The following is a 22,477-nucleotide window of genomic DNA, read 5'->3' as shown; positions in this document are numbered from 1 at the left end:
GAACTTGAAGTTTAACTAGGGAGCTTCGTAAATATAGTACAAGGTAGAAAATGATTAATGTCATTGGACAGAGAGACTAGAGGCAGTGTTAGAATAAGGTAACCTCAGAGAGCATCTCATCCCGGCTTCTCAAAGTGTGTCCAGGAGACAGTAGCTTCAGCTTCACCTCGGTAGAATCTCAAGCCCTTCTGAATCAGTGTGCGTTTTAACCAGATTACCCAGTGATTTGGATTCCATTAAAACTTGAGAAGCACAGATCTAACTCCATCATTTTACAGGTGAGGGAACAGGCCCTGAAGGATGAGATAACTTGGCTGGTTTAGTGGGATTACGAGGACTTGAGCCCAGTGCCCCAGGTTCTTGGTAGGGCTATGTCTGTACTGTGCCGTCCTAGTTGGGAAGTACTTTGGGATTTCAGAGGTTGTCTCTTAAATAGGGCTTCTTTCAAAGCTTAGAAAGGTAAAGGCATATGCAGATTCTTTCATTATTTTTTTTTCCTGTGCCTAGAACCTTGTTGATTGTCACTTGCTTTAGCTATATGCTCAGAATACATTCCTTAGAGGAATCATGTTGATCATAACTTACCTTTCTTCGTTATGTACATTCTCTCCCCAAAAGATCTGTATCATTTCTGGATACTATATAATACTCCTGTGTTAAGAACATGTTTTTTGTTCAAATCCAGGACTCCATGGTTAAAATTATATTTTAAGCCCTTAGTCATTTCTGGTTATCAATTATTATTTTTAGGAATAAGTTGAGACTTAGAGAAAAAGTTTGTTTAATTACTATTTGAAGAATAATAAGCCTCTGAAACAACTGAAAGGAATAATCTTGCTTTTAAGAGTGTTGCTTGCCTCTTCCTTACAAGAATAGAAACGGGGAAAATGTAAACAGTATGCATTGCTAGAAGTGTACTGTTCCCTACTTTTGTCTTCACCTCTGTTTTACACTGAGCATGATTTGTAAACTTGCAAATATTTCTAATCTCAGTTGCAAAAGTGATTTTCTGAAGTATTTTTATGAGGCATCAGTGGCACATCTTTTGAAAAGCATTCAACACAAATCATTTCACACCTGACACACAGATTTGATTTTTGCTTTTTTAAAAAAAAACTGAGGTAAAGTACACATAAAATTTTCTGTCTATAATTTTTTTAAATTTTTAATTAAAAAAAAAATTTTTGGTCACATCATGTGGCTTGCGGGAAGTTCAGTTCCCCAACCAGGGATTGAACCTGGGCCATGGCAGTGAAAGCGCCAAATCCCAACCACTAGACCAGCAGGGAACTCCCAGATTTGCCGTCTATAATTTTTAAGTGTACAGTTCAGTAGTGTTAAGAATATTCACATTGTTGTGCAGCAGATCGCCAGAACTTTTTCATCTTGTAAAACTGAAACTCTACACCCATTGAACAGCAACTCCCCACTTTTTTCTCCCCCGAGTCTCTGGCAACCATCCTTTCTACTTTCAGTTTCTGTGAGTTTGACTACTTTAGATACCTCGTTAAGTGGGATCATACAGTATTTGTCTTTTTGCAAGTGGCTCATGATAAGCTTAAAGTCCTCAAAGTTCATGCTGTAGCATGTGTCAATTTCTTCCCTCTTCAGGCTGAGTAATTTTACATTGTGTGTATGTGCCACATTTTGTTCATTCATCTATTGATGGATGCTTAGGTTGCTTCCACCTTTTGATTATTCTGAATGATGCTGCTGTGAACATAGGTGTATAGTGCTTTTTCACTTTAAGCAGCTTTGCTAAATTATCTGTGAGTTTGTTAGTGAGGAAAGCATTACACTAGTTAGAAGACTTCAGCTGACCATTGCTTTCTCCTTGCCTGCTAACTGTATATATGTGACCACTATGAGTCTATGGACCTCCTTATGTAAGAGATGAAACACATTCACAAAATTGTAATAGTTCTTAAATGTAACACAAATGTAAGGAGACCAATGACTACTTATTTAATCCATTTGCTTTCAGTACTTTGAGTTTGTTGTTTTGGTGAGTTGTACCTGAAAAAATCTCCACCATAACATTAAATATTGGTATCATTAATTTCTCAACTGTATAATGTACAAATTTTTCATCTTGAAAACATAGGTAGCAACTTTAATGTTGAAAAGGAAGAATGAGTTAAAAACCAAGAAAATATACATTTTGAGTAACACTTTGATGATAACCCTTGGTTTATCTCTGAAGAATGTTCCCTGAAGGAGTTGGTGCCTGGTCTTAACCTCGATTGTTTATTAGTAGAGTTGAGAGAAGTTGCCAGTCCTTTCAGCTACTACCCATTAGGTTTCCCCAGTTTTAGATACAGCTGTAATGGTTTGATGTGTGGTAACAAACAGCATTATATCTTCTTAAAAGTTTTTTTTTTTTTTTTTAAGTAAGAGGAACTCAGGAATGTTTGTCTTCTAGGCTCATCAACAGAGCAGACAAGCAGATCGTTTATTAGCTGCAGGGAAATACGAAGAGGCTATTTCTTGTCACAAAAAGGCTGCAGGTGAGTATTCTTTTTAAGCAGTACTGAGTCTAAAACTGCAGGGCAGTTTCTTTTTTCCAGTATCTCTCAACACGTTATTTAGAATGAAAGTCACACGAGTAATGATGTGTTGTTGCCCTGCATGTACCAGGTTGATACTACTGACCCACTGGAACGCAGTTTGGATTATTTTTCAAGTGAGTGTGTTAGATTTTCCAGCTCCTCCTAACCCAGTCTTTCTAAATCAAGAAGACTGCATATGCCATATTTGTAAATGATTCCTGGACACAACTTTCTGAGCCTGAAGATCCCCAAAGACAGAAGTAATTCCAAGAAGTGTCTGTCAGTTCATCTTAGTTGTTATAGAGAAGGAGTCTGGATTTCAAATATTTAGCCTTTTTGGGTTTTGAAAGTAATAACTAATTTAATTCCAGCCAATTAATTTTCACTGAGTTTTCTAAGATGCTGGTAATACAAAATCCATTGAAACTCTTTCCTGTGGTCTTTCTTTAGCTTCCCTTCTGAATGTTTCGTCTATACATTCATGCATATAGTATCATGCTGCTGATGACCTTCTTTTAGGTATGAAGTTTAGAATTATTGGATTCTTATCGAACACCTAATTTCATCCCAGTCATACAAGCTAGCATATGTTGAACTCAGAAATAGATCTTCAGGGTTTGTTTGTACAGACTGGTTTCTGTTAGCTGAGTAGCCTAAAAGCTTCGGGGCGGGAGTGCTTCATCCTACAGTGGAGGGGCTGCCTGTCTTAGAGCGAGCCCCATACTTTTTCTGCTGGAGGAAGGCGCTTTCCTCCCCTCTAGGCCAGTATCATGATCCAAGTCCTGCTTTTTCCTAGCAGAGGCTGCCCCTCCTGTGTTGCCTCACTGCTGAAATACAACACAGTGGATACTGGTTTCGAAAAGTCCTTCTATGTCAGTGATTTTTGCCTACAAGTCAGTAATTTTCAGAGAAAATTTCAAGTCTTATTTTTGAAGAGTTTTGCTACTGAAGTGTACCCCTTCAGCTGTAGGGCTGAACGCATTGTATGTATCCCATAAATCTTTGTGGATTTTTATGGTGAATTTTATGGGAGCTTTAGACAGCATTAAACTTGGCAGCTAGTGCTCTTTAAATCTTTCATAAGCCATATTTTGTTATGAATCAAATTGTTAAATTTGTAGTCACTATAAAAAAAAGTGTACTACACTATTTTTAAAAAAAAACCATGAATGCTGCAGTGAAATGATACATTTAGTTAAATAATCCAGAGTGGTCATGGTTACACATAAATAACAGACTGATCAGCATTAGGTTGTGTGTTGATTGGTAGGATATTCTTCTCCCCCCAGAGAAGGAAGCATTTATTACTTGCAGCAAGTAAGGAGAACATTTGCTTTCCCAAAGCAGTGTCTCTTGATTGGTAGGATATTCTGAATACATAAAAGAGAGAGACGTTTCTTTCATTCCTAGCTTGCATCCCTGTCTTTATTTGAAGACTTAAAATTAATGTTGGGCTTTTAAATTCTTCTCTCCCTTTCTCTGTGTCTAAATTCTGTGACTTTCTCAGGAGCAGAAGAGGTAAAGGCAGTCTGTTGGATCCCATTAGCTCTAATGATGGAGATACAACTTTAAGTGTGATTAGTTAATCCCACCCAGCGGATTTGATTTGGAGTTTAGACTTGGTTAAAAATAGCCTTGTGTTGTGTTTCAGAGTAGAGTTGTGAATGTAGTACTAGTTTGAAAATTAATGTGGTTAGAATGAGCTCAGTGTTTTCTAAATTGACTTACATCTAAGGCTCGAACAGAGGTGTTTTGGGAGGTATGGATGTAAATGTGTCCTGAGAGGAAGGAACTTAGTATTTGGAAATCATTTTAGAGAAAAAACAGGGAAAGGTCATCATCTGAGAAAGACTGGTGGGATAAAAGCCTGAAATGAGAGAATTTAAGGGCAAAAGAAGGGGCCTCTGTCAAAGATCAGAGGAGATTCTGAGACAGTTTACCCGAGACTACACAGCTAAGGACTCATATCCTCTACACTTTGTAGTGTTCTGATAGTGTTTTGTAAATATGTAGAAATAAAGAGGTTACTTGATAAACTGAGATACCCAACCCAGAAGGAAAAAGCTGTCTACATCTGGCAGGAGGTGGGGAGGAGGAGGTGTACACATTTTTACCACTCTATATTGAAAAAAAGTTAAGAAGCCATAAACTACCAAGAATTCAGCATTGTTAGAAGAATCTATTGCTTTAAACCCTTGATTAGCAGCTGTAAGTGGTTTTCTATAACTCTCCCTTATCAGTCTTTTTTTTAAAATAAATTTATTTTATTTTTGGCTGCGTTGGGTCTTTGTTGCTGCACATGGTCTTTCTCTCGTTGCAGCGAAAGGGGGCTGGCTACTCTTTGTTGCAGTGCGTGGGCTTCTCATCATGGTGGCTTCTCTTGTTGCGGAGCATGGGCTCTAGGCACGTGGGCTTCAGTACTTGTGGTGCTCGGGCTCAGTAGCTGTGGCACACGGGCTTAGTTGCTCCGTGGCATGTGGGATCCTCCTGGACCAGGACTTGAACCCGTGTCCCGTGCATTGGCAGGCAGATTCTTAACCCCTGCGCCACCAGAGAAGTCCTCCCTTACCAGTCTTAATGCATTCCAGTTTCTAAGTGGATTTCGTTTCTTTCACAAACAGCAAAAAGAGCAAAAGCTTAAATGGGAAGTTAATCATAGGCATTAACAATGCTTAGAACTCAAAATGAACTTTTCAGAAGACGAGCAGACCTCAGAGTACATTGTTTATATGTATTTGATAGTAAATGTTATTATTTTAAGAAGTGATAGATTCTTCAGATTTTCTTAATTCCTTTTCCTCATCATTTACTTAGTATTTACTTCAAATATTAGCCTTGTATCATAATTGAAGAAAGCAGTTTAACCACATTGCTAAATATTTCTGAGATAAGTATTATCTGCCTACATTTCTGTCTTGGGCATTTGTTCCTGTTGTGGCTCTGGTGTAAACTCATTACCATGCAGTCAGATTAAAAAAATTTTTTTTAAATAACTTTTCTTTTAAGACCCAGATTTTGAGATTGGGAAATAATTTAAATGACAATGTGACTCTTTTTGAATTCTCTGAGCTTTGGGAACTCAGTGTCCTTGGGTATCTTCTTCTGTCGTGTTATAGTTTCAAGATTCTACAAAGGGAGGCACTGCATTTGGGTTAAGTTTGGTTTTGTGAAACTGTTCTATGTGTTAAGAAACTGGATTTAAAGCAAACTGTATTTCAGACAGGGAGGCAAATGTACACAGAATAATGGGAGGGATGTCTAGGGAAATCCCCACTATCACAGTAAGAGATAGAATGTCTCAACAGACTTACACATGAACAAAAGGAAAAGAAGTTGTCTGTATGCAGTTATACAGACTTAATAAGACAAAAAGTTGAGGGAAAAATGTAGGTATGGTTGGAGCATAGGCTGTATAACCAACTCTGTTTTCTGATGTGAAGGGAACATCCAATTAGTCTGTCTTAAAGACTGTGGTAGAACCTGGCAGACAACAGTTCTAAGTGATGAACTCAGAAAATCCTTAAAATATTTGGATTAAGATTAGACAGAAAGCAGTGCCTGTAGTATTGGAGAAAAGGCAAGAAGGAAGTTAATGTATGAGAGATGCCAAAAAGTTTATAGTGAGCAAGAGATAAAAAATGGGGGTTAATTGGACACGACCTATTATTAATAATACTTGTTATTTATACCCCATCTTGTTCCAGCAAGATATAAAAGGGCTTACAGAGGAATACAACAAAATATAAAATCCATAGAAAGATAAAATGGGGGAGAGGACTGGGAGTGTAGTTCACAAAATGCATCATGAGTTCTTGAAGGGGAACATGGCCGTAAGCGTTCTAGCAGTCAGCTTAGAGAGGAAAGTTATGGACTTTTACAGTGACTATTTAAATTCAAACAAATTAAGTCATCTAGGAAACTGATCATAAGATTAGAGAGAGAAGTTAATTGAGTTATTGACCCTTTGTCATTTTCATAAATGTCCTAATACTGCCTGCAGCTACTTATTATAAATATGTCAATGAGTTCTTTGGGCTTTTAACTACCAGATTCACAGTAGGCTGATAGCATAGCTCAGAAACAATTCAATTAAAAGTAGTTCTATAGGAGACCAAAATGATAGTTTAGGTATTCATGTGGGTAAAAAGTCATTGATAGTCAATATCTTGATATTTTTGTGAGCATAATTTGAGTAATAGGATTTTGATAAGTTCTTGTTTAATTTTAATCCTACCTAATACTGTTTTTCTGATTATGCCATCTTTACTTCCGTAACTGTGAAATCTACATTGATTTAAAAGAACCAGCCCCTCCAAGGTGAAGTATGGAATATGTACATTTGATTACCACTGATATCTTTTATGGAGAAGTTAAGAATCCTTTTTTTTTTAAATCCTTTTCGGGAATAGGATAACTATGTAGCAGAATTGCTTCTAAGACCAGGTCTCTTTGTCATATGAGGGGTATTAAAACTCTTTGTTTGACCTTTTAATAACAAAATGACGACACATATATTAATGTGTCTCTTTTTTGTTTTTAACCAGCGTATCTTTCTGAAGCTATGAAGCTGACACAGTCTGAGCAGGTAAGACACTTTAATAATTTTCAACAAGGGTTAGGATTTTCTTGTGGAGACTTGAATTGTGTATAAAATAAAGCATTGTGCTCTTCCCAAAACACTGCAGTCAAAGATACATAAAATGGGGAAGAGATGAGTACTTCAGAAAGGAAATTAAAACTAAATGAACTGTTGGGATTAGCATATACATATTATACATATATAAAATAGATAATCAACAAAAACCTGTATAGCACAGGGAACTCTACTCAGTACTCTGTAATAACCTAATGGGAAAAGAATCTGAAAAAGGATAGATTCATATATAGACTGAATCACTTTGCTATCCACCCGAGACTGACACAACTTTGTTAATCAACTATATATACTCCAGTATAAAATAAAAAATAAAACTAAGTGAACTGCTGTTGATGGCATGCAGAAACTGCTGTCCTTTTTTCTAGGGGTTTCTCACAGACCTTAGATTGCCAGGCGTGTCCTTTAGAGACCCGTTAGTGCCTTTCCTGATCATTAGCTCATTTGACCATGAGCTCACAGTAAGTAAGCAGGCCTGGCCCAGGGGAAACCAGTTGGCCTTACCTTTGCTTGTCAGAGATAATTTAAATCCAGACCTGTCTTTTCCTGAATTCCTAAGCAGTTCTGGTACTTTTAAATTTGTTTCACCAGTGGCTTTAAATTGTCTTCTGTGTCTGGGGAGGGCCTGCCTAGGTTTTTAAAATACCTTTATACAAAGCTACATCTTTATCCAAAGGCGATTTCCTGATTATAAAAGTGGCAGGTCCACAAGGAGTTACTTGGTAAATGTTTGTTCAGTTGAATTAAGGAGATCTGAGGGGATATCAGTGGCAGGGAAAAGATACCAGTTCCTCAGACTGAACGAAGAGAACTTAAAAGTTGTGCTCCATTCTGTGCACTTCCCTTTGACTGTCCAGAGCTGCTTGTGTTAGCCATGTAATGTAGACCTGCATTGAGACTTTAGCTAGTTGTAGAATTAAAGTCTAAATAGGAAAGTTTTCTGATTTTAAACTGAGTACAAATAGCATTGCAGAGGGGAAAGGCACATTCAAAAACGGTCTGATCCACCGTGTCGATTGGAACTGGAATAGGACTTCTTCTGACTTCTTGAATGGTATTTTGTTTATGAATGAAAATGTTAGCTTACCTAGAAAGATTTAGTTACTTTGAAAAGTGTTTGAGGTTCTACTGAATTGCAAACAGTATAAATAAAAAATTTTAAGTGCTACTGGGGTATTCAGAAAAGAAGATACTGAAATAGTCTTTACCAGACATTACTGAAGCGACTTAAAATGTTAAATTGTACCTTTCCTTCTGTGTAATAGGCTCATTTATCACTGGAACTGCAAAGGGATAGTCACCTGAAACAGCTTCTCCTCATCCAGGAGAGATGGAAGAGGGCAAAGCGGGAGGAAAGATTGAAAGCCCAGCAGAGCACAGACAAGGATGCCGCTGCCCAGCTTCAGGCATCTCACAGACCCTCTGCTGAGGACGCAGACAACCAGAGTCCCCTACTCTCTCAGAATTATAGCCCTTCCACAGAGAAACACTTGCCTGAAATTCAGGGGGTCTTTGACAGGGATCCAGACACACTACTATTTTTACTTCAGCAGAAGAGCGAGCCAACAGAGCTGTGCATTGGAAGCAAAGCCCCAAAAGATGATAAAACAATTATAGAGGAGCAGGCAACCAAAATTGCAGATTTGAAGAGGCATGTGGAATTCCTCGTGGCTGAGAATGAAAGATTAAGGAGAGAAAATAAACAGCTAAAGGCTGAAAAGACCAGACTTCTAAAAGGCCCGATAGAAAAGGAGCTTGATGTAGATGCTGATTTTGTAGAAAAGTCAGAGTTATGGAGCTTGCCACCACATGCAGAAACTGCTACAGCCTCTTCAACCTGGCAGAGGTTTGCATCAAATACTGGGAAAGCCAAGGATATTCCAATACCCAATCTTCCTCCCTTGGATTTTCCATCTCCAGAACTTCCCCTCATGGAACTCTCTGAAGATATTCTGAAAGGACTTATGAATAATTAAAATGGAAGGCCATAGAAGAGGTGAAAAAGAGGAAATAATACGGTAATACAGTTAATCCAGCAAAAAAAAAAAAAAAAAAAAGGGAAAACCACATGCAAGGATGTCCCAGAGATGCTGCATCCAGCATCCTGCAGAGAAGAGGCATTGACAAGACTTGGAAACAGTCACTGTGAAGTATGTCGCGCATCAGATTTACTGACTTGAGCTAATGATTCCAGACTTGGCAGATACTAAACTCTTGGAGGTTCACTTTCTCCTGATACAAACCAAATGGCTACCTGGAATAATTTTTTTCAAGCAACAATTATTTTTCTTCAGGGTTAAAATGTATAAAAGTATGTTATGTGTGATTAATCTATAATGCCATAAATGATAATGCAAAACCTAAATAATAATGGTTGCCTGAGGGGCTACCTTGTATTTGAAACATGCTTTCTATTCATGCATTGACTGTATGCATCTTGTTATGCACATTTCCTTTGTTTAATAAGGTGTGTAAGACACACCTTTCTAGAAGAAACTGTGTGCCACACTTTGCACTACTCGTAACATAATGATAACCTCAAGACTATCAGGAGAAATATTTAAATTTCCATTTTATGAAGAAAGGAACCAAATTATTAGTTATGCTTTTTTTAAAAATTACCAGTTTACATAATTAATCAGGGTGCATTTTAAGTTCTAACTTTTTTTTGTTTATTGTATAATGCATCATTTGAAAATACCAAGGAAATACCCTTTTGTTTTTAATGATGCATGAGTGGAAGTAATGCTGGTTGGCAGTATTGATTGTAAGAAATCAATAAAGTAATTGTATTTTATACCTTCGTTGAATGTGGTTGGTAGATAAAGAGCAAGTTTCGTACGGCTTCTGTGTTGGAAGTTTTGAATATGAATTTGAAGAGGTTCTGTCAGACGATTACTTTGGTATGTTAAAGGTTTTCTTCAGTGTTTTGTAGTCAGTTACCCCTACAACCAAGGTGGAAGAGAACAAGGGAGCTCGTGAGGTTTAAATGTGTTCCCAGCCTTCTTGGGCTGCCACACACGGAAAGTGCTCGGGCGGGCTGGCTGGCGGCGGCCGTTCTGGGGCACGTGCCCGCCGTTCAGAGCAGAGGCTGCAAAGCACTACATGAACACTCTCCTCTCTGCAGATTCCAGTGATGTTCCAGGAGGGGAAGGGGAAGGCATAGACCTAAGTGAAACTTTTGGGTATAAGCCACTCGGTGTGTTTAAAGCATAGACTTAGTTTATTGTGGGAGAGGCAAAAATATGGACAAACAGCATACCGCCTGTCCTGAGGGAATCGGGGACAATTGGGTTGAGGGGGTAGGGTTGGGCTCACACGTCCAGTGATAAAACTAGCAGAAGTACGATGAGATGGATGACCACGCAGAAGTCACTTTTTTCCTGTGTCTCATCTTGGTGCAGATGAAACCCAAATTAAACTAGTTTCTTAAAATATCATAAGAGTTTCTAATCTCTGTTAATTGTCCATCTCGGTGTTGTAGTATCCTAGACTCTGAGAATACTTTGCTTGCCTAACCTTCCTTATGAAACTTGAGATTTGAAAGATTGTGCCAATAATAAACTATTATTAGCGTAGCCATTTCACTTTTAAAAATGAGCTTTGTTTTGACGTGAACACATCGTACGGCACCCCCCAGTTCCTCCTCTGCTGTCTCCCCCGACCCTTCCCTCTCGTTACTTTTAGCAGTTTGACATGTATTTTGCAGGACCCTGTTCTATGCATTTCCACTAACTAAATTCATGTTAAATGGACTAATTTTACTTTTCCATTGTCTTAGAGGCTTTTATTCACACTTTAGTCCTGTTGTTTGATCTTGTTTTTAGGTTTTGGATTTGAGTCTGTCAATAGAACGTATGTGCCTTTTGACCAGATGACTTGGTACATTTGCAGCAGCCTAGCAGTGTCTCCGTGGAGTAGGTCCTTAAAACAAAAACACTTGTTTAATTGTTCCACAGGGCTCATGCCTCATCTCCTAGCTGAGGTTTGTTTTTAAGATTTTCTCCTCTCTTCTCTGTCTAGCTTAAGGCCCTGAAAGGGGTTTAAGGAAAGCTTGCTTCTGCTAAAGGAGGGTGAATGATGCAGGTACTGGAAGGGGAGTAGACTCTTGTCCTTCCTTACTCCGTGATGGCCTCTTGCTTTTGAACCCAGATAAACTATTTGGGCATTAGAAAGCATAGTCCTGAGTTCTTTTAGCTTCTCACAGAATGTTGACAAAAACATTTCTTTCAGAAAATTAGTAGGTAGTAACAGTTTTAGCTATACTGCCATGGTAACCACATGTAAATCCATGCTTTGGAAACCATGCTTAAGGGGGAATAAGAAGATATTTTCAAAATAGTTCTTCAAGCCATTGTCTATCCCTAGTGTTTTAACACAGGGTTATTGAAATAATGAAAATATTTTGTCTCTAGGTAAGTCAATTCAAAGTGTTACATACATTAACTTTCAGCTTTTAACACTTTCTAAGCACTTTTTTTGTTTTTTAATTGAAGTGTAGTTGATTTACAGTATTAGTTTCATGTGTACAATATAGTGATTTGGCATTTTTATAGATTACACTCCATTTAAAGTTATTATAAAATAATGGCTGTATTCCCTGTGCTGTACAATATATCCTTGTAGCTTATTTTATTCATAGTAGTTTGTACCTCTTAATCCCCTGTCCCTATCTTGCCCCTCCCCACTTCCCTCTCCCCAGTGGTAACCAGTAGTTTGTTCTATCTGTGAGTCTGTTTCGGTTTTGTTATATTCATTTGTTTTATTTTTTTAAGCGGTAACATACAGTATTTGTCTTTCTCTGATGTATTTCACTAAGCATAGTACCCTACTGGTCCATCCATATTAGTGCAAATGGCAGAAAATTTACTTTTTTATGGCTGAGTAATATTCCATTTTATAGCCATTCTGATAGGCATGAGGTGACATTTGGTTTTGATTTGCATTTCTCTGAATAGCACTGTTGAACATCTTTTCATGTGTCTGTTGGCCATCTGTCTTCTTTATTTTTATTTTTTTTAATTTATTTTTTGTCTGCGTTGGGTCTTCGTTGTGGTGCGCAGGCTTCTCATTGCGGTGGCTTCTCTTATTGTGGAGCACAGGCTCTAGGTGCACGGGCTTCAGTAGTTGCAGCACTTGGGCTCAGGCTCAGTAGTTGTGGCGCATGGGCTTAGTTGCTCCGCGGCATGTGGGAGCTTCCCAGACCAGGGATCGAACCCGTGTCCCCTGCATTGGCAGGCGGATTCTTAACCACTGCGCCACCAGGGAAGTCCATCTGTCTTCTTTAGAAAAATGTCCATTCAGGTCTTCAGTCCCTTTTTTAAAAAAATATTGAGCTGTTTATATATTTCAGATATTAATAATCCTTATTGGTCATAACATTTGCAAGTATTTTCTCCCATTCAGTAGGTTGTCTTTTTGTTGTGTCAGTGGTTTCCTTTGCTGTGCAAAAGCTTTTAAATTCAATTAGGTCTCATTTGTTTCTTTTTGCTTTTTGTTTCCTTTGCCTGAGGAGACAGATCCAAAAAAAAAAAAAACCCGGTTGCTATGATTTATGTCGAAGAGTGTTTTCTGCCTCTTTTCTTCTAGAAATTTTATGATTTCTGGTTTTACATTTAGGTCTTTTATCCCTTTTGAGTTTTTTTACATGGTGTGAGAAAATGTTCTAATTTCATTCTTTTACATGTCCAGTTTTCCCAGCACCACTTAATGAAGAGACTGTCTTTTCTCCATTGTATATTCTCGCTCCTTTGTTGTAGATTAATTGGCCATATGTGTATGGGTTGATTTCTGAGCTATTTTGTTGCATTGATCTCTGTCTGTTTTTGTGCCAGTACCATATGTGTATGGGTTGATTTCTGAGCTAGTTTGTTGCATTGATCTCTGCGTCTGTTTTTGTGCCAGTACCATACTGTTTCGATTACTGTAGTTTTTTGTAGTGTAGTCCAGACGTCAGGGAGCATACCTCCAGCTTTGTTCTTTTTTTTCTCAAGATTGCTTTGGCTGGTAACTTTTGATATGTTTTGGATGCTGTAATTTTTAGGACCTTTAATTTAAACCTATTATTTTATAACAAATAAAAACAAAAAAAAGAAATGGAGGCCCAGAAGGTTAGGAGTTACATGAAGTTTTATACCAGATTGGGAGCAGAGGCAAGAGAAGCGAGGTCTGACTAGCAGTCCTGTGGCTTTCATTGGGCCACACTGGCCCAGTTGACTTGTCTAGTTTTCCTACTGTGGCCAAGAGGCCTAGTCATTCCGATTTCTCTTCAGGTGCATACTGTGCCACTGCACCCCAGCTACTCTGCTTCCCAAGGAGAAGTTGGAGACCACCTGATGGAGGTTGAACTTGTCCTTACAAGCACTTGCAGAAAACCCTAATGTCCATTTTCTGTGTTATCCCTTTTCATCTGTGAGGAGTTGTGATTAAAGTTTTGTTGTTTTAAAAGAATACTAAAAAAAAAAAAAAAAATGAATACTAGTGTGAGGCAGTCTGCTATAGGGTGTGTTTATAACCTATTTGAAGAGTCCAGACATGAACTGTAGTAATAATAATAGCTGTTATTTATCGAATCATTCTAGACAGTGATCTGTATCATATTTTGTCATAATCCCAGTGTAGCCTAATTGGAGACCTCTGCCAGAGCAAGTGGCATGACTGTTTTAAGAATTTGTCTATTTTGTTCCAGTTGGAAGCCTGTCCTTCTAAGAGTCACCGCAGACCAACAGTGCCATCTAGTGGACGGTGAGAAACTTTCTGGTTCTTGTTCGCTTGAAGGAGTTTGTGGTGGGCTGCAGAGTTAAAAAATCTTTAGTTGGTCTCTAGTAAATATTCTCAGTAAATATTCTCATAGTCAAGAGTGGTTTTATAGCTATGTATAGGCAAAAATATTTAAATCAGTGTCATCTGAAATACAGGCACCAGATACTTAATAAATATACATCTTTCCTTCTGCCACTAAAACTATAAAATAAGTAGCGTAGCCTTCATGAAAGTAGTGATGTGGTCAGAGGATGGGGAAATGGCTTCCTAGGTAAAGAACAAAGGCATGGAGTCAGAAATAGGGAGGAGGAACTGAGTAAGCTTGGTCAGAATCAGATCATGGCAAGACACACAGGAGGAAATTTGGGGGAGGTGCATATGGATTGTCCTTCCCCCCATTTCCTGAAAGTGAGGGGGCCAGGGTCAGGTCCTGGTCTTGAGGAATGGAAAGTATTTGGCTCAGTAGCCAAAAGGGTCTTGGTAAGGCTTGGGCCAGTTTTTGTGGTCCTTCGTTTGTTTCTCTATGGTAGACATTAAATTGGGGGAAAAAAAGGGTAGTGTTTTCTCGGTATGACAAAAGGAAAACAGGTGAAGGAGTCAAGATACAAATATCTTGAAGGTTAACAGAGTCCAGGAAGACAAGGGATACAATACGTTTAGGTGATTAGTGAGTAGGGTAGGATTGAGGGACTAATGCCTGCCTCATTGGGGGTTCCCAGAGGTAAAAGATAGCTTCTAGAAAGAAGAAAGGGAGGTTGTGGTCTGAGAAAAGGGATTCTTGATTTGAGGAACCAGATGACTTTCAGGCCTATCTTCCCTGGAAGTTAATTCTCTAAAGAAATCTCAGTACTGAGAGTATAATGAAGTCCCAGGGCCTCTGTTGCCACCAATAGGTTTTTTTTATTGGCTTTAGATCAGATTATTTCCCTGTTCTTATGAGGAAATGGCTGTCCAGGGAGGGGCCCAGGTATTTGAAACAGATGCTAACCACTACCACAAAATTCCTGTTTCAAGAGTAAAAACTAAAAGTTCTGTAGAGGCAGCAATTAGGTCACAAACCAATTTTCATTTATTTAAATACCCAACACTTTTGAGTATTGTGGTAAATTCTAGAAGGACCTTTGCTTTTGGTCTTTAAGGTTGAATATAGTACTCGAGGAATTTGTTGAATTTTTTAAACAACTCATTTACTGCAAAACTGGCAAAAGAATGGGATCACAATTCAAGACAGAGATTTGGACTTTGGCTCAATTTTTCCGCCCAGCTGAAAAACAGCATTGCCACTCCGTGGTTATATGATAATAAATCTATTTGTGGGATTATAAAGCTATTAGAAATATTTAAATATGTTAGAATGACATTTTTTCCCAACTAACATAATACCAGTTTTTATATAACATGTCATCTATGCTCCGTAAAGTGGAAAAATACATAAAGATTTGTGGGAGGTAAACCAATAGAGTGGTCAGCCACTTTTACCCTCAGTTCTTTATACTTGTTGGTACTCACCTATCTGGATAAATCAGGAAAAAATAGATGAAGCAATTTTTTAAATTTCTGAGGTTTTAAAAATCAAACAGTTTCAGGGCAACTTAGTGGTCATCCCTAACTTTTAATAAACCCTTCTCCCCAAAGTTTAGTTGACAGTAGTGGAACTGCTAATGGTTGGAAAGATGTGAATGGAATGCTGAGACTAAAATGTGGACTCCCTAACTCAGGTACCATATGTGAAAGCAGAGTACGGCAGATCAGTATGTCCTATGTAGTGCCTCAAAGATCCACTAACCAGGATGAACAGCAATTTCCCATGACTGTACAATTTCTGGAGCTTGTACATTTTTTTTAGAGTACATAATCATTTGCCACCAGGCTCCATTTAAATGGGCTTAATTTCTACTTTCATTTCTCCTCTGGGAGGGTGTGTGACAGGATGACTAAGTCATTGATAACCAATTAAATGGATGTTCCAACTTTTTAATACTAGTCCTAGAACTTGCTGAAATCCTATGGGTTCATTGGCTTTAGAAAGCTTTGATCTGAATAATCTTTTGTTGTACAGTCAGTTCAGCTGTTTTGAAAAGGCAGATATACCCAAGCGTGATTAATATATAGGGAACAATTTGAGCATAATGTGAACTTTGTTTGCCTAAGAGGCAATTTTGACTGCAGGGAAAACTTAAGTATGGCACCTGAACTATCCCGGTGGTATTAAGCCATACCCGTCCAGATCTGGTGTTACAGCTTTCCCTCTAATTTCAGATAACCCTCCTTCCACCACTTCACAATATCTCAGTCACAAGCTGCAACCCTTCGGACGCCCACTTCCAAAGCAAACCTCCAGTCTTCTTCAAGGTAAAGTGCCACACTTGTAGTGTTAATCTGTTTCTTAACTATTTAACCTATGTAAAACCACTACTGCCTTTTAAAAAATGTTTCTGATAAAGGTTTTCAATGTTATGCGCAAATCCCATTTTCCCCCGCTTTAAGTCCCGTGGGTTTTAAATTGGACTCTTTGCACGGTGCTGTGATTTTTAGGAATTAAGTATAATGGGATTCTGTCTCCTTTCCTAAAAGGTTATAGGCTGGAAAAGGTTGTAGGCTGGCTTTTCCCCTATCTGGAAAAAGTTTGCTAACAAAGTGTTGACAACATTTGTTTCTGCAAAAAGAATAAGTTATAGTTATTAGAAAATTTTGGTGAAAACTTCCCCTATATGCCACATATGGTTACCAATTTCCAAAGGAACGACTGGACATAATAAATGTTAGGTTGGCTAAAATTTCAGTTGACTAAGAAAAGTACCTCAAGTGATCATAGTGTCTCCAGGTGTTTGATATGAAAATAATCTACTGTAACTGAAGAATATGGTGGAGATGAGACTACACTTCCTTGTCTATAACATATCCTGGAAGGTATCTATTGAACCGAATCCTTCACCTTTCATAATGGCAGTCCCAGAAGCAGCTCCTACCCCTCTCCTCCTCTAGAACAAGAGTTTAAGAGTAAATGATTTTGTAAGTCACTGTTGAAAGTATGTTCGAAGTCTCAAACAGCTAACGTGTCTATGGAAAAGGGCCGAAGGCAAATTAATATGTCCCCAACATTCGCTGTGTCCCATTTTTTCTGTTCCTTGAAGGATTGTACAAATACTGCCACCTCTCTGAAGCCTTCCTTAACCCCAGGCAATATGTATTCACCCTTTCCATGTGTTTTACACCTTAGTTGACCCTTGAACAGGGGTTTGAACTGTGTGACTACTTACGTGGACTTTTTCCAGTAAATTCTATAGTACAACGTACATGATCCACATTGCTTGAATCCTTGGACACAAAACTGGATACAGAGGGCCGACTAGAAAGCTATATGTGGCTTTTTGACTGTGCGGGCGTCAGAGCCCCTAAGCCTGTGTTGTGCAATGATCCACTGTACTTGTTACATAGTATTTAGCATTGATGGCACAATCCTGAGGTTCCTAGTGGAATAATTTATCATATTACCAGTGCCAAACATAATAAATTCTATCCTAAAATGTCCCCACGTATTATAACTCTCATGCTTTGTGAGGCACGTGTGGCCGGGGGCAGTGATCCCTGCATGCCCTTTATCATGAACTTCTTCCACTTACTAAATCTGTATGACTTACCTTGATTCTTGGCTTTTTGTCCTGTGTTCTACAATAGTTTGATAGGACCTGTGAGTCAGTTATCATCCTCACTGTGCTGGCAGAGGACTAGACGAGCTGTCCTAGGAAAGGAGTCAGTTCCCATCTCATTTTGCACTTACTCGTTTCCATTTGTTCACTGACCCAGCTAGCCATATCTTTTCACTTGTCAAATCTAGATTCAAGATCTAGGGGGCATGAAAACAGTGTTGAACTCCTAATGTGTCCCTCAGAGTATACCACCTTGCAAAATGGAGTCCAGCTCTGACCTACACGTACAACACAGATCCTCGCAATACCCACCACTGACCCCAGGGCTGAGATCCTTTTTATAGAGAAAGCACAGAAAACACAGACAATCCTCCAGTCTTAGCTGCAGCTGGTTGGCTCATATACAGAGAACTGACTGAACAGCTTAAGTCAGCTGTAGAAATTTCCCCAATCAAGAAAGGGAAGCCACTTTGTATGCAGCCAGTGACCCAGAGCTTACTAACGTTTCATTTTTGTTTGAAAGTCACTTTGCTTTCACTCAAAGAGCCAGATTGATTACTGTGATAACCGAAGGACTTTACTACGACTCAGTTCCTGTACCTTCTATATAGTTTCAAGACATAACCATCAAGGTTAACCTAATTATTGGATAGCCAGGAATGTCATAAATTTTGGACTTTGGAAAGGTTTGAGTCTGAATGTTGGTGTCAGGGCTGGTGGCATATATCTTGTTACACACCCCAATTCATTGTGTTTTGTATACTGAATAGCTGTAGGATTTTAATTGTCATCTTCTTTCCCCTCTTCTATGGCTGAAAATCCTGATCTGGTCTGGGCTTTGACAGATTGGCATCTAGAAATAGAACATGCTGTATCTATAGTATGTGTACACGAGTACACTTTTCTTGAGGCTCACTATTCTTACCTAGATAACGTTAAACCCATACCCTATCTACCAAAGGGAAGTAACAGAGAACTAGACGATGATTTCTGTGGGTGCTACAATCCCAAAATGCATGGCGGAAGAGAAATTCTGCCATGCATGTAGTAATTCATTAATCAGGAAAAGGAATTCATATTCAGGTTCAAATGACATTAGAATAAATTTAATAGGAGGGACCCAAATATTCAGCACAAGTTTCCCTTTATAAAATCTCCTTGACCTTGAAGTTTTACAAATTATTCTACACATTTAATACTACTTCACTGTCTGGAAGAAATGGACATATTCAGATGCTTTCATATGTGAGGAGCGTCTGAGCCAACCAGAAGGATGGAGGGGACCAAGTAAATGGTCAGAGGAATTTGTCCGTCAGAAATTGGATCAATAACAGCTCCCCAGCCTTATAAAAAGTCAAAGGATGTCTTTAATGATTGATGCAAGCATTATGGTCCTCTCTTTCCACTCCACCCCCCACAACCCCTTACCAAGGATTAGGTCACTAGCATGGGATTCAGACGATAGATAGCATACTCTCATCAGATGAGTTTTCTCTGAAAGCCACACTGCCAGGCTTGATCTGCCTTAGCTTCAGCTATTCTATAGGGGTTGCAGGATGGTTTAAAAGTGGCTCAAACAACAGCAAGAGAAGCAAAAACATTTTGGAAGAAAACCACAAAAGACTTTGGGCCCCTGGCAGACTTTACGGGACCAGAAGGAGATGGTCTACTCCAGAATTAGTATCATGGGCTTGAAATTAATTTCACATCAAAATTAAATCCGATGGAATATACAAAAACGTTTAAGCAAAACATACCATTTAATGAGTTGAGGCACTTGTGGAAAAATGGTACTAAAAAGTCAGAATCTTACAAAAGATGCACATACTCACCAGCCCTGCCACCAGCCCCCCCTTTAAAACCACTGGCCAAGTAGTAATTATCCATCCCATTAACCCTTGTGCCAGGTAGAGTATTAATGTGAAATGTAATTAATTGCTCACATTCCTGGCTGAACCTTGCCTGGAGTAAAGGGTGGCATAACAGCCTACCTGGAACTAAAAAATGGTGGACATAAGCAACAGGATAAAAACCAAGCAGCTTACAAAGTCACAACTTAGGCTTCCAGTTTTTTCTTTTAAGCTATGTGCTTTCAGATAGATAGATAAGAAAAGGCCATCCCTTCAACATCCTGCAGGTGTCAGTGGAGGGCTACATATTTCCAGTAAAATTCAAAAGGTAAGGTTAGGGTAGGACTATGTGAGCCTCAAGCAACCAACTGGTAAGGGGAGTCAGCTGTTAAAGCCAAGACTCCAAATTAAAGCAGCTTACCAAGGTCACACAGTAAGTAACAGAACTCATATTCAACCCAGGCTGGCTGACTGCAGACTCTTCTCTGCCACCTGCCCCCACTCTCCTCCTCCTCTCCCTGCGACAGCATCTCTGCAGCGAAGAGCACTTATTTGCTATTGCTGTGACCACGTACTCGCACGATCTTGACTTTAATGTATGAGTGAGTTCCTCTTTCAACTAAATGTATTTATTCACAAATAACAAATGTTGGAGTTACCTGTATTCATTAGCTGGGCCATAGGACAAGAAAGTGGAGGCACTTACTTGTGATGACCTATAACATCTGAAGAAAGCTTAAAAAGCTTACAAGAATCAAAGACAAGAGGGAAATGTTCCGGGAGAGGACACTGTATCACAAGAAAATGCTGGTAGTCACCTTGATGATGACAAAGCCCCCAGTAATAGGCATAGCAAGAGGGAGAACTCTTAGACTAGCCAATTTTTGATAAAGTCCTTTTAATGGAAAATGTAAAACCCCTCTCAACTTTACAAAGCCATATGTAACACTTGCACTTTAACAAATAAAAGCAAGCCAATGTTTTAAAAAAATACATCATTAAATGTATATATGTATATATTTACATAGCATATTAAGTTTAATATTTAGCTTTAAAAGTTCACATAAATTTTACCAAAATGAGACAATTTTAAATAAATTACACCTTTTGAAAATGTTTAATTGTACAGTCAATAGCTTCAACAAAATATTGAAGTGTCTGTATTTAGTATCTACTTTATATACCTTATATTTTACAAATTTTACAATCATTTGGCAGTAATTTTCTAATTATGACATGTATGCTGTGCGATTCAGCAATTTCCCAAATGCAGGCAATAGCTGGTGTTTTGTGTCCTATTCTCACAGTAACTGTCTCAATGTAGTGAAAAATATCAGTTATTTTAGTAAACTGTACATAGTCACATTTACACTTGATCAACAATATAGCATAGAATTTTGTATTTTTTTCCAAAAATAAATACATCATTTTAAATCTGGCATTTTCACAAACATCATATACACTATAATACAAAAACAGCTATGAATTGCTGCTTTAAAATTTAGCTTGTTTTAATATCACTGAATCACAGGAGCTGTGACTTATGCTATACTGCTGTGGTGTCAGTAACAAGTAATTACTACAAAGAGAATTTCTTGGCACTGATGGTTTTATGAAGCTTAAGTCAGTGTACATACATATCATTGTTCAAGACTAAGTAATTCCAGTTCAATGGCCTAAAAACATCAAACTGGACCACACCTAATTTTCTTCCATAGCCTCTACTTGATCTTCATGTATCTTCAAAGCTCTCACCATTTCCTTGACTGCGTGATACAAGATATTTTTAACCTGAAAGAGATGTTGGTATTTCTGATCACTTCAGCAGGAGATAAATTAACAAATGAAAACTGCACCAGAATTAAAAAAACAAAACTGTTAAGCCGAAAGTTAAAATTAGTCATATAATTAAATACTGGCGTTAATCTTTGGTTGTTATCCTAATATGACAAACTAGGCAATGATGGCCTAAGCTGTTATGCATGTTTTATAATTCTGAATATAAAAAGCCTGGAGAACAGGAGCTAGTTAGAAAACTCATCTCTTACCTGTAGCTTATCATCATAATTGATTTCTTCCTTCAAAAGTCTCAGTTCTTGTGTTAAATGAAATGACTGTACTAGATGTTCTGGAGACACAAAGTCTTCAGTTACCTGAATACAGCTGTGAAAATTCTGTACCTATTCCCCAAACAGAAACAGAAAAATATAAGTTTTAGGAGGTGGGAATAAAGAGAAGCAAAGTTGTCTGCTGACATGAGACGATTCACCAGAGAACTTATTTTCTCCAAAACATCAAATGCATTTCAAAGTGGAACACCACACTTTATGAGAAAGTTTATCACTGAAAAGCTTCATGTAAATGGAATTTTTTTTTTTTTTTTTTTTTGCGGTACGCGGGCCTCTCCCGTTGCGGAGCACAGGCTCCGGACGCGCAGGCTCAGCGGCCATGGCTCACGAGCGCAGCCGCTCGGCGACATGTGGGATCTTCCCGGACCGGGGCATGAACCCGTGTCCCCTGCATCGGCAGGCGGACTCTCAACCACTGCGCCACCAGGGAAGCCCGTAAATGGAATATTTTTAAACGATGCAAAGAAAAGAACTTTTCCAGGAATCCTTCAGAGAGACTGATAATCAGATCCTAATTATCAATTTTGTCAAGGTGGATTTTGGGGTGTTACTTAAAACAATAACAACAACAAAACGCTAACTGGAAGGTATCTGTTTCACCAATCAGCGCAGTCAATCTGGATGTCTGTTGTTGCTCCTTTGACTTTCTGCATTTTTGGTCATTTCACTGTTAACTTTTACACCAGAGAGTAGATTAAAGGAAATGAAACTTAGTTTGATTGTTTATGAGGAACTGTGATGAAAACTGTAGTTCCAGACAGATCTACTGGCCACAGCAGTTTTAGAGTTCTCTGAGGATTCTGTTTGTGCCTTTTTTTCTTTTATGCTTTTTCTTTCAAATCAACCAAGATACCCTTCATCAGTCTCTTGTGGCATCAGTACA

The 22,477-nt window shown here is 38.5% G+C and overlaps 2 protein-coding genes across 15 annotated transcripts in view; one reads left to right on the top strand and one right to left on the bottom strand.

The window, feature by feature from the left end:
* Positions 1-22,477, top strand: part of NRBF2 (nuclear receptor binding factor 2) — a 44,657-nt gene that overhangs the window by 15,324 nt on the left and 6,856 nt on the right. For 2 of the 5 annotated variants that reach the window (XR_014295693.1, XR_014295694.1), the window contains exons 2-6: positions 2,423-2,507; positions 7,094-7,134; positions 8,469-9,353; positions 13,892-13,947; positions 16,225-16,317. Coding sequence is in view for 2 of the 5 variants with exons in the window: in XM_082640419.1 (XP_082496545.1) it covers positions 2,423-2,507; positions 7,094-7,134; positions 8,469-9,179 (837 nt within the window). In the remaining 3 variants the exon portion in view is untranslated. Of the gene's footprint in view, positions 1-2,422; positions 2,508-7,093; positions 7,135-8,468; positions 10,512-13,819; positions 13,838-13,891; positions 13,948-16,224; positions 16,318-22,477 lie in introns of those variants that run through there. The other 3 variants (XR_014295695.1, XM_082640419.1, XM_082640420.1) reach the window with 3 other exon arrangements.
* The window catches only part of JMJD1C (jumonji domain containing 1C), a 331,205-nt gene continuing 329,074 nt past the window's right edge, over positions 20,347-22,477 (bottom strand). For all 10 annotated transcript variants that reach the window (XM_082640256.1, XM_082640257.1, XM_082640258.1 and 7 more), the window contains 2 exons: positions 21,514-21,645; positions 20,347-21,256 (listed from right to left, as the gene is read on the bottom strand). In XM_082640256.1, the coding sequence (XP_082496382.1) occupies positions 21,167-21,256; positions 21,514-21,645 (222 nt within the window). In that variant the 3' untranslated portion in view covers positions 20,347-21,166. The remainder of the gene's footprint in view (positions 21,257-21,513; positions 21,646-22,477) is intronic.

This window comes from Mesoplodon mirus (assembly GCF_964341445.2).
Source record: "Mesoplodon mirus genome assembly, chromosome: 2".
Classification (NCBI taxonomy): domain Eukaryota; kingdom Metazoa; phylum Chordata; class Mammalia; order Artiodactyla; family Ziphiidae; genus Mesoplodon; species Mesoplodon mirus.
This window is presented reverse-complemented; position numbering and strand designations above follow the sequence as displayed.